Source organism: Sorex fumeus, unplaced genomic scaffold, assembly GCF_029834395.1.
Source record: "Sorex fumeus unplaced genomic scaffold, SorFum_2.1 ptg000013l, whole genome shotgun sequence".
Lineage (NCBI taxonomy): Eukaryota > Metazoa > Chordata > Mammalia > Eulipotyphla > Soricidae > Sorex > Sorex fumeus.
Window position 1 is genome coordinate 28,229,087 of NW_026606070.1, and position 11,936 is coordinate 28,241,022.

At 40.5% G+C, this 11,936-nt stretch overlaps 1 protein-coding gene across 7 annotated transcripts in view; it reads right to left on the reverse strand.

Annotated features, from left to right (window-relative positions):
* Window positions 1-11,936, reverse strand: part of EXOC1 (exocyst complex component 1) — a 60,850-nt gene extending 48,914 nt beyond the window's left edge. For 2 of the 7 annotated variants that reach the window (XM_056111314.1, XM_056111312.1), the window contains exons 1-3: window positions 11,742-11,935; window positions 7,123-7,256; window positions 3,551-3,681 (exon numbers count right to left, since the gene is read on the reverse strand). In XM_056111314.1, coding sequence (XP_055967289.1) covers window positions 3,551-3,681; window positions 7,123-7,246 — 255 coding nt within the window. In that variant the 5' untranslated portion in view covers window positions 7,247-7,256; window positions 11,742-11,935. Of the gene's footprint in view, window positions 1-3,550; window positions 3,682-7,122; window positions 7,257-11,741 lie in introns of all 7 variants that reach the window. The other 5 variants (XM_056111316.1, XM_056111315.1, XM_056111319.1 and 2 more) reach the window with 3 other exon arrangements.

Consider the following 11,936-nt stretch of genomic DNA (forward strand, 5'->3'; position numbering starts at 1 on the left):
ATTTTTTTTAAAGTTTTTTCAAATAAAGAAGGCCATAAGATGTGAAAAAATGATGCAACTTTTTCCACATTGCTCAAGTCACATTTTGGCAACAATTCCAGACCAGGTATTATTATCTTTAATAATTATTATCAGTAATTCCTTCGAGAAAAACTACTTGAATACTGTATAAGAGATGAAAATATATGAATGTGTACTTTTCTTCACATCTGATGAATTAAAAAATAAATGGGAATGTTTTTAATATGGCACATTAATAATAATATTAATGGTATTACCATATTAATAATATATTCAATTAAAGTGTTATTTCTTGTGAGGGGAAACAAAATGTAAATTAAAGACCTCAGAAGAAAGGAAAGTTATTTCAAACTTTAAGTTATATCAATTGTAACAAACTTCATAGATGATTATGAAGAACTGGGACCACTTTGGGACGGAAACTCAATGTGTGGTGCACCATACAACAGTATCAGAGCAGCATGGAATGGCTAATTAATTTCATGGACCACTTAATAAGCAAAATTGAAGTGTCAAAAGATGAAAAATCTGCATTTACAATGAAAATGTAATTGCCTCATTACTTATTAAAAAAAATCTAAGAGCACTGGCATCTAATGTGAAACTTGATGGGAAATGATCTCTTCCCTGGGATACTTCCCATAACGCCATCAGGGCGGCTGAATGCTCTCGTGGCAACACTCACACTAATCAATGTGTGATACCAAATGGCTAATGTTAGACTATGTATAAAAATTTTATCTTTAATATCCATATATAGAGTACACACATCAAGGTGCCTACATAAAATGGAAAAAAGAAAATCCATTAAGCGAGTCAGCAGAGAGGCACTGGCTGTAAGAAAACATTCAACTAAGCAATTAGCAATGCTAGTGTACTATGTGAGTCAATAGGGTTAGAAGGGCAAAACCACTGAATGGAAAGGGCTCTTTAATAAAGATGCATTTCTAAAAAGCCCATAAAGTATTTTATCTTAAACAGAAACCTACCAGAAAGTCTCTATTCTTGATCTCTCCCTATGGTAACAGAAATTGTTCAATAATTCATTGATGTGCTTTAAAAGTTCCATCTAAATTTTCTTGCACATATACATGTGCTCGAAACACCTACTAACTACTGTTTCCACATTTCACATCTACAAAACTGGGCCACTGTCACTGTCACTGTCCTCCCGTTGTTCATCGATTTTCTCAAGCGGGTCCAGTAACGCCTCCATTGGAGACTTTGCTGTTACTGTGTTTGGCATATCGAATATGTCACGGGTAGCTTGCCAGGCTTTGCTGGGCAGGCGAGATACTCTCGGTAGCTTGCTGGGCTCTCAGAGAGCAGAGGAATCGAACGGGTGGAGGAATCGAACTTGGATAAGCCACGTTGGCTGTGTGCAAGGCAAAGCCCTACCCACTGTGCTATCACTCCAGCCCACAAAACTGGGTACTCCCAATAAATGAGGGATATAAACAAAGGTCCAGTTTACCTAAATTTTTAGTTATATATATATTTTTTTTTCAAAATGTTTGGGGGCTGGAGAGATTATTCAATGAGCTGAATTCATGCAAGAAGCCTGGGTTCAATCCCTGCCACCAAGCATCATTGGATGTGGACAAATCACACACTCTCTGTTTCTCTCTCAGTCTGAATTAACTGCCTGTCATTTTCTCCAGTTTTAAGCTCCTCAGAGTCATCTGTACCAGGGGGAGGGCAAAACCATGATTTTATTTTGCTTGAAAAACTGCTTTACAAAATTTTCTGCAAAAGTAGTTTTAATTTCTTTGTATCTTTTAAACAAAAATAATGACGTACAGAACTAAATCAAAGGATACCTAAATAGAACAAATGGATGTCATGAAAGTTTCCCCAGAACCCTGGGTGTGTTTTGGGTTGGACAGGATGAGGCTGAGGAAGCATCTAATTTAATAAGATAAGCTCTTAGTACTTTTTAAAAAAATGGTATTGCTATTAAAAGCCTAGAACTTTTAGGAATAAAGAAATAAATATTTGATAATTTTAGAAAAATTATCAAATATTCAATATTTCTTATTGAAATATTGAGTGTGGTTTAAGTGAAAGGTGTAAGAGTTACATTCTTGAACTTCCATAAAATGAAGTATATACTTCCTGTACTAGAACCACAAACATCAAACCATGGCCTCAAAAGACCAGTTTTAGGATGACTCACCTGATGATTTTACATTAATTTATGAGAAGTAACAAAGACTCACTTTGACAATAATATTAACACAGAATTTTAAAGTAGGTGTGACCATAACAATGAGAACATTTAAAAAACACTCCACAACACCTCACTTTAAAATTGAACTGGAGAGATAATGCAAGCATTAAGATGCATGCCTTGCATCTGGCTGATTCCAGTTCAGTCCTCAGTAATGCCAGGTCCCCTTAATATGACCGGGGGCAGCCCTAGAGGGCTTTGGCACTGCTGGGTGACCTATTAATCCTTAGCAGCACAAGATCTAAGCAGCACCGCATCCCCCGACCCTGACACTGTTTGGCTGAGAATCGCTGAAAACCCCTCTCCCTGACAAGTTTTGTACTAAATTTACGGATTTTTAAGGTCAAAGAAACAGCTCAAAGTACTGGAATAAACGCTTTGCATGCTAGTGCCCAGGTTCTAGCTCCAGCCCTGCCAGTTCCCTAAGCAATGCTGTGAAGGGCCCCCAAGCACTGCTGGAAGTGGCCAAAAAACCAAACCAAAAAAATAATAAAACAAAGCTAAGTTTGTGCACTTTATACTAAGTATGCCTGATCTAATACAGAAACGCACAATCAGGATTATTCTATTCAATGGGCCGGAGCAATGGAACAGCGAGTAGGGCATTTGCCTTGCACGAGCCTGACTGGGGTTCGATCCCTGGCATCCCATATAGTCCCCTGGGCACTGCCAGGAGTAATTCCTGAGTCCAGAGCCAGGAGTAACCCCTGAGCACCACTGGGTGTGACCCAAAAAGTAAAAAAAAAAAAAAAAAAAGATAATTCTGCTCTAGTTTATGTTGCATGTGCATACACACATACAACAGGGAAAGCAATATAATAAACACAGAACACTTATGTTTAGAATCCTGAGTGTGTGACATGGGAAAATCAAGGTTGAATAATACACTTCTCATAACTCTGGTTAGTGGACCAGAGAGTCACAGAAGAGCAAGTTGGAGATTGAACCTGGCAGCCAAACTCTTAGGAGACATAATGCTACATCAGAAAATAAAAACCACTTTCTGAAAACAGATAAAAAGCTAAGAAAAACAGAAATTTGGGAAGGTAAGAATACACCCCTACTATGTGTAAGGTGCTAGGTTCTATAGAAACATTACTGCAGAGCCCCGGAGCACCACTGGGTGAAGCCCTATTGGGATCCAAGTACCACAGAGCCAGCACAGAGCCAACAGGCCTGCACTGCTGAGCTCATCAACTGATCTTACCCTGGCCCCAATTCTCCTCCCACCCTCACCCACCACTGCCCACATCCTAGAGTGAAGTTATTATAATTTTTTTTAAAAAAATCAACCTTTACCTTGATAGCATCTTTAGCATCAACCACAGCAAGGTCTCGAAGGGTCCAAGCAATCTGCCTTTTGTAGAAATCTCCTTTATCAGATTTCTTGACTTTGACCACCTTCACCTGCACGGGGCGTTCGGTGGTCACTGTCAAGTGAAAACAGTCATTCAGTTGCAATATTATTTACTGATTCTTCATTCATCTACTCATTGCAAACAGAGTTGTCATATGTCTATACGTGATACTGAAATGAACTACATTTGTTATGTCACGTGCTATGACTGAGGAATGCATAGAATACTCATGGGAGCATCTAAATCAAACTGGAGGGTTGGAAGCAGATTCCTTGAGAAGTGAAGTTCTACACCAGATTTTTTCTGTTTGGTTTTGCAGTCCTGTGGATCAAACTGAGGGTCTCATCAGAGTTTCCAACTAGTTTTAAAGGAGTAGGATGAAGGTAGATATAAAAAGCTCGAAAGGGCAGAAGAGCCAGTAGGGAGGAGGGCACTTGCCTTGTACACTTTTGACTGGGGTTTGATTTCTGGCATCACATACGGTCCTCTGACTCTCAGGAGTAACCCCTAAGTGCCCTGAGCACCACTGGGTGTGACCCCAAAGCAAATTAAACTACAGTTTTTTTTAAATGTTAATAAAAAAATTCCCTCAAATCTTGAACATGGCAAACTGATGAAAAATTTAGGTGAAAGAATAGAGTCAGAGCAAGACAAAATGAAAATAAGATATAAGAAAACCAGATTTACACACAGCATGCACGTAAAAATGTGATTTACAAAGTTGTTCCAATCGGCCCAGGGCAATGGAGGCCATTGCCCGTCCCTTTGGAATGGCGCTCACCCATCTCTCAGAACTGACTGACCCATGTTCAACAGCTGTTTACATGGAACCCTTCTCCATATTCGGGTTGGAGTGATAGCACAGTGGATAGGGCGTTTGCCTTGTAGGCGGTCAACCCGGGTTCGATTCCTCCATCCCTCTTGGAGAGTCCGGCAAGCTACCGAGAGTATCCTGCCCACATGGTAGAGCCTGGCAAGCTCCCCATGGCATATTCAATATGCCGAAAACAGTAACAAGAAGTCTCACAATGGAGACGTTACTGGTGCCTGTTCTAGCAAATTGATGAACAATGGGATGACAGTGCTACAATGCGGTGCTACAAACAGACTCATTACTATATTACTACATTTACTACATTAAATGCCTAAATGTAAAAGTCAAAATTATAAGACTTTTAAACAATAGAAAATTCTTTTCATCATTTCAGAAGAATATTTAAAATAATATAAAAATTTAATAACATATAGAAATATTATATAAAATAGCATAAAATATAATATTAAAAGAATCAGATCGATACATTTTATTTCAGTAAAATTATAAATTTCAAAGACTTCACAAGCCATAAAACTGCAATGCATGTAACCAATGCAGAAATAGTATACAAATTACATAAAGGGCTTGCATAAATCAATAAAGTCAACAAACACAATAGAAAAATATGTAAAATGCTTAGTCACATGAGATGAGAAACTGTTCCTTGTTTTAAAGTGTCTTACCTTAAAGTAATTAACCAGTTCATGAAAAGATGCTTAATTTCAATTATTAATCATGGAAAAACAATGTAAATCCACACTGAAATATTATGATTAAAAACAATTAAAGTCTGTCAAGATCAAGGGTTACAACAAAGTTTTACATAAGATCTTTGAGAACCCAAAACACATACACTGCTTGTGGGAGTGAAGATCAATACAACTACTTTTCTTTTTTTCAGTGAAGTAAAATGGTTTTAGTAGAAGAAATTTACTTACAGAAATGTAAGGGGAACGAGAGAGAGGGAGGCAAAGAGAGAGGGGAAGAGAGAGACCGATGATCAAGAGAGAACCTGGGCTTCTACTGGAGTTTAACATTCAAATACCTATGCCCCAGCAATTCCACATTTAGGCATCAACTGAAGAAAAGTCTTGCCTATGTCCACCGGTACTAAAGGACAGTCACAGAAGTGCTATCTGAATAGCAAAAACCTGAAAAAAATAACCCTCACATTCATCATTGGTAGGATGAACTCTCACAAAGGAGATTACTAACACAGAGTGGATCACTAAATATCAGTAAAATGGAAAGCACTAGAACTACACAAAAGAACAGAGATCAAAGTCATGAATGTGAATATAATGTTGAGTGGCTAAAGTCACTACTGACTGCATGCATATATAATTCATCTTATGTAAATTTCAAGGATATGCAAAGTTAAATATATTAGCGAGATGAAAAAAGATATGGTAAACTGATTTGAAATAAAGCAAGGAAATATAATAGTTCCCCCCTTATCCAATGGTGAGATCCAAGACCCACAATGGAGACCTAAAAAACCACAAACACCACACCCGCATATACAATGTCTTTTCCAGTAAGAATCAATAGGTTCTTAGAAATCATAATTTTAAAGTACTGAAGAGAAGCATGAATTTAAATAATGTCCTTTCATTCAAAGCCTTCCTGAATAGTTTTCATCAATCCTATAACAAAATAACACTGCAATAACAAAAGGAAACTGAATTAGAATAAAGTCTAATTTAGAAGTCAGGCACAGTAAAGGTTAACAACAATACACAAAGAAATAGAACAACTATAACATAATACTGTGATAAAACTTATGTGAATGTGTTCTCCTCACATCTGCAAGTAATTGGAAACCCGGAGAGTAAAACCACAAATCAGGGAGTTGGGGAGGGGTTATCTTCTATAGTAAGCTAATATTCAGGACCTAAACTACTTCTTAATGAGAGAAGAACTGGGATCAGGAACAAGCACACAGGGAACATCTTTTCTTACATTGGGTGATGAGTCCCAAGGGTTCAGAAAATGGTTACATCATATATATATGCAAATTAGTATATCATGATCACGATCATGATCATCCTGTTGTTCGTTGATTGCCTCGAGCAGGCACCAGTAACGTCTCCTCCGTCCTAGCCCTGAAATTTTAAAAAGTGCCATATTCAAGGCTCTTTCAGGGTTAGGAGAATGAGATCCATCATTGTTACTGGTATTTGGCATATTGGGTACGCCACGGGGAGTTTGCCAGACTCTGCCGTGTGGGCAGTTTACATTCGGTAGCCTGCCAGTAAGAACAAGATAATAAGAAGTCACACGGCTGTAAATGCAGCTGCACACTTCTGGGAGCTGGGTTTTATAGTCTCTGGGTTTTGGCCCTTAATGGGATTACCTGGCACCCGGGGGCAGTTGGTGGGTGTGACCCCTGCCTACTGGAAGATGGAGGATCTGGGTGGAGGATGCTCAGTCCCGATCTGAGCAGGCTTGGAGATCTCAGCCCCGAGACCCGCATTAGTATATATGCATTATACATAGCATTATATGATATACTATAAAGTTTTTTGTTCCTACTTAATATTTAATTGAAAACAATTGAAAAAGTGAATTTGTCGGCCCATTAGCTTTCCCAATTACACAACTAACGAGAATATTTAAAAGAAGGAGAAAATGTACCCATGGAAGTAAAAGAACAGAAGATGCAAAACAGGCCATTTCTCTTACTTCACACCCACCTGTTGCACACAAAAAACAGTTCTTTTTCTTTTTTCCCGCTTTGCAAACATTGACAATACTCAGCAAGCGCTCATCATTTGGTGTAAAAATATCTCTTTGTAGTGCATGCTTGATTGCTGTCATCTTTATTCAGCTGAAGAAAATTCAGAGAAGAGTTGAGTGAATTTTCAAAATAATTCTTAGATCCAACTGTGATTTAAAAATCTTATATAAGGCTAATATACATAGGAAGAATGATATGATACATTAACACACTACATAATAAAAAGAAAAGCAGGGCTGGAGTGATAGCACAGTGGGTGGGGCCTTTGCCTTGCACGCGGCCAGCCAGGGTTTGATTCCCAGCATCCCATATGGTCCCCTGAGGACTGCCAGGAGTAATTCCTGAGTGCAGAGCCGGGAGTAAGCCCTGTGCATCGCCAGGTGTGACCCCCCCCAAAAAAAAAGCCTGTATTTTTGAAAGAGAAATCAGAACCCATCATAACAATTTCTAAAATCTTTTAAGTGCTCATTAAATGCCATATTAAAAATATTAAGAAAAATTAAAATACATACTCAATCTTTAAATATAATTTCCTATCAACTTCTATAACTCTGTAAAAAAAAAGTATCCTGTTAAAACTTGAGAAAAGAGGGGCCAAAGAGTTAGTACCAAAGAGATTGCACATGGCCCACCTGGGTTCAATCTCCATTACCCCATAAGGTTCCAGGAGAGTGTCCGGTGTGTAGAGCCAGGAATGAGCATAGCTGGGTGTGGCCCCAAAATCAAACAAACAAAAAACTTGAGAAAAGGATACGAATAGATCACTTTTTTGGTCTTTTGGCTATGATCAAATTAATATACTTCTACAAAGATATACATATGACACTCTTCATAGTGTCATTTCCATAAAACACACTATATTAAAGATGCACAACATCATTAGCAATTACAAAAATGGAAGCTAAAAGCATTTTATATCCACTAGGATGGTAATAATTAAAGACAAGTGTTGGTAACAACATGAAAAAGGAACACTCCTATCACTGATGGTTGTAAAATGATGCAATTACTTTGGAAAACTTTGGTAGTTCTTCAGGAAGTTAAGCATGGAGTTAACATGATTAAATTCCACTTCTAGGTAAACACTCATATGAAAAAAGATCCACACAAAAAGGTGTACATAAAATATTTGTATAGCATATTTACAACAGCCCCCCATTCCCTCAAATAGAAGCAACTCTAATGTCAATCCACTGATGAACTAACATCAAAATAAAGTATATTCATGCAGTGGAATGTTATTTTGCCTTAAAGGAACAAAACACTGGCATAGTTGTGAGCTGATGAGTGACAGTTTGGTCAAGGCCAGACAGCAGATACAATGGTCATCTCAATAGGCCCTATCACACAGCCGACGTATGAAGTAGGCATCTAGGTCTGTATAAATATGGTCTATGATGTCTGTACAATGACTAAATTGCCTAGCAATTTCTTCAAACAGATATCCTGGAGTTGGGACATGATTGTACATGTCTGACCACTGATGAGTTCTGAAAACATGCTAGTGAAAGAAGTCAGTTATAAAGAACCACCTATTATTCTATGATTCAATTTATATGAAATATCCAGAGAAGACAAATCTTGTTACAAAATGATTGTGGTTTCAAGGGTTGTGGACAAGCAATTATGAGGAATGACTGCTTGGTTAAGTAGCTCTCCTTTCCCTTCAGGAGCTTTATTCTGTAAGTCTGGGTAACCTGTTTTGTCAGATTTGATAAATTATGCTACTTCTCTCTCTTTTTTTTTTTTTTTTTTGCTTTTTGGGTTACACCCAGCAATGCTCAGGGGTTACTCCTGGCTTTGCACTCAGGAATTACTCCTGGTGGTGCTTGGGGGACCATATGGGATACTGGGGATCGAATCCGGGCCGGCCGTGTGCAGGGCAAACACCCCACCTGCTGTGCTATCGCTCCAGCCCTGCTAATTCTCTTGAGCTAGGGGTCACAAATCCATGTTGTTTTATTACAAAAATCTAAGTCCAGTGGGAGGGATACTTGGATCCGTGGTGGTGGAAAATGGGCACTGGTGGAGGGATGGGTATTCAATCATTGTATAACTGAAATCCAAGCACAAAAAATTGTAAGTCTACAACTGTACCTTATGGTGTTTCACTAATAAAAATTTAAAAAAAAAATCTAAGCCCAACTCCAGTCAAAGTGTTTTTGTTGATTGGTTTTCTCTAACATTTCCTTTGGTGGTTTCTTTCCTTATTACTCATAAATGTCGCTACAAATCCTTATTCTCTCCCTCAGCCCCCCGATCTACTGTCAGCATTCTCTTCTGCAAATGACTTCACGGTCTACCCTACAAAGTACAGTCAATGAAGTACAAGTCTTCCTGAGAAGTTTTTCTCCAATCATACTCTTCTTTCATCCTAAATCCCATCTGGCTATTATAAGATGTCCATGTTATGATCCTTCAAAATAATTTGAGGGCCTAGACACTGTGTTAAAAGTCTACTCCTGCTAATACCTAGGTCACGCTGGATACTCACTTTTTAATCACTAGGCTTTTGCTTATGTGATTTCCAGAAATTCCCTTATCTATGGGAAATTCCAACCATTTCTTAAGATCTTGTTTTCTTTTCACACACACAAAAAGTGATTTCTGGCGCTAAGGATGTAGCTCAGTAATACAGCATATACATTACATGAGAGAGCGCCTGGGCTTTTTTTCTATTTAGCATTTCCCCTATCCTCTGTAACATAGCACTTAAAAAAATAACAGTTTTTCAGTTAGCTATATTCTCACTTGCATTAAAGTAGTCTTTGTAGGTAAGGACAATGTCTTATTCATTCCTGCATTCAAAAAATCTGAAGACATAGAAGAATTAATAAACAACTTTTGACAGCACCAAGTGATATGAAAACTATATAGCTTCCCATCTCTTCAATCTGCAAGCAAGTGTCCAGGTTCAAAAACATTCATAGCCAATTCCCCCTCCACTGTGAACATGAAATCTGCTGCCTCCTCGGTGGATTTTTTGAATCCACACGCAATTAATTCTGTTCGGTTCCCACTGACAACACACTAACCCAGGTTCGGTAACAACTACATCTATTTAATGTAATACTACGGTATCTGCTTAGCTCTTTGCAAGTTATCACAATCTCCAAACAATGCACAACTAATATTAAAACCTAGCTTTCATCATATTTTTTTTAACACATTCCCTTTTCAACACATTTGTCTAATGTTCCCAAATGCAAACTTTCCCACTCCAACTCCCCCCTTCCCTGCCTTTCCAGGCTTTCAAGTCTTTTCTTAGATGCTTTTCCACACAGGGAGTATTATCTCCTTCCTCTCCAAGCCCTAATTACACTTCATGGTTTACAGGGAGTTGATTCAATAAAGGTCTTAATCCAAATTGATCTCCCCTTTCAACTTCTATAGCACTTACAGCATCCACTAAACAATCAAAGCACTTGCTGTCTAATTGATTCATGAGATCATAAACTTCAGGATCTTAACTCCTCGAGAAAGATGAGAGGAAGGCGGGGAGAGAAAGAGTAAGAGAAGGGAAGGAGAGAGGTGGGAGCAATGCTTTTATATTCTCTCGTAATCGGTACTCAACAAATAACCTCTGGAGATAACCCGAACTGAATAGTTAAATGAACGAAAAAAAGGTCTGCTGAGTTATAGTGGCCAACATTTACTGCACAGCAGCCAAAAGCAACGACGGGGTGTGTTATGCCTGGTAAGTGGTAAAACAAAAGAGGACTGGGAACACTTCAGGAAGGACTTAGGCACAATGAGAGGCACTGAGTGACCCTAAAATACTGATCCCTACTTGGTGCTGGGCACTCAGGTCTGGGGCGCTGTCGGGCAAGGGACAGCGTTCCTAGAGACCGAAGGCCACGCCTTCAGAGCCGAGCAATCAAGTCTCCAGTGCTGATGAAGTACCGCTCTAAGGCACTGAATACGTCACTAGAGGGCTTTGAAAGCCACCCTCTAGGTTTAAGAGGGCACGTCTGAGAGCCGGTCAGTGCCCGCCGACTCTTGTGTCGTTCCTTGATTTCATCGGGATCGCGCACCACCGGGCTGGACAAAAGGACTTGTCAAAGCAAGTGGGTTGGGTCCTTTCTGCTACCGAGCCACTCGAGCACGTGGAACACTGTCACCGCGCTGAGCTAGCGGTGCGCCCAGACAGGGGGCGGGGCCCGGGTCCCGGGGGTGCAAGGGAAGAGATTTCGAAGACAACAACGGGGCCTTGAGGAGAGAAAAAGGGCAAGCTACTGCCAAGCCCTTCTCGCCACGCCGAAGAAACGCTCGGAGCCGACGAGCAGGAGCGAAATCAAGTCGCGGGGGGGAGATGGAGGCGGAACCGGAAAAGGACGCGACAGCATCGCCGGCCCAAGCCCCAGGCCCCAGGCCAGGGAGGGGGTGCGACGCTGCCAGCGTCTCAGCCAGACTGGACAGCAAGGGAAAGGGGCCCTGACGGTGGACAGCGAGGAGACCAACCCCGGGCGCAGGGCTGGCACTAGGCCGACAAGTGGCCTCCGACCCTGGGGCCCGCCCGTCCGCTGGTCTGTCCGCCGCCGCCAGGACGCTGGGCAGCCGCGGCCCCAGGCTTACCGCAAGGCCGGACCGAGCCCGGCTGCGCCCAGGCGGGTCCTCTAAGATGGAGACAGGTTGGGGCTGGGGCGGCCACCGCTACTAGGACGTGCCTCTCAATTGAACGGTGCACCCAAAGCAGCCGTTTCTCCACCACTTCCCATATCCGGGCACGTGACACATCTTACGCCGGAAGAGAAGCGCGGAGAAGGAAGG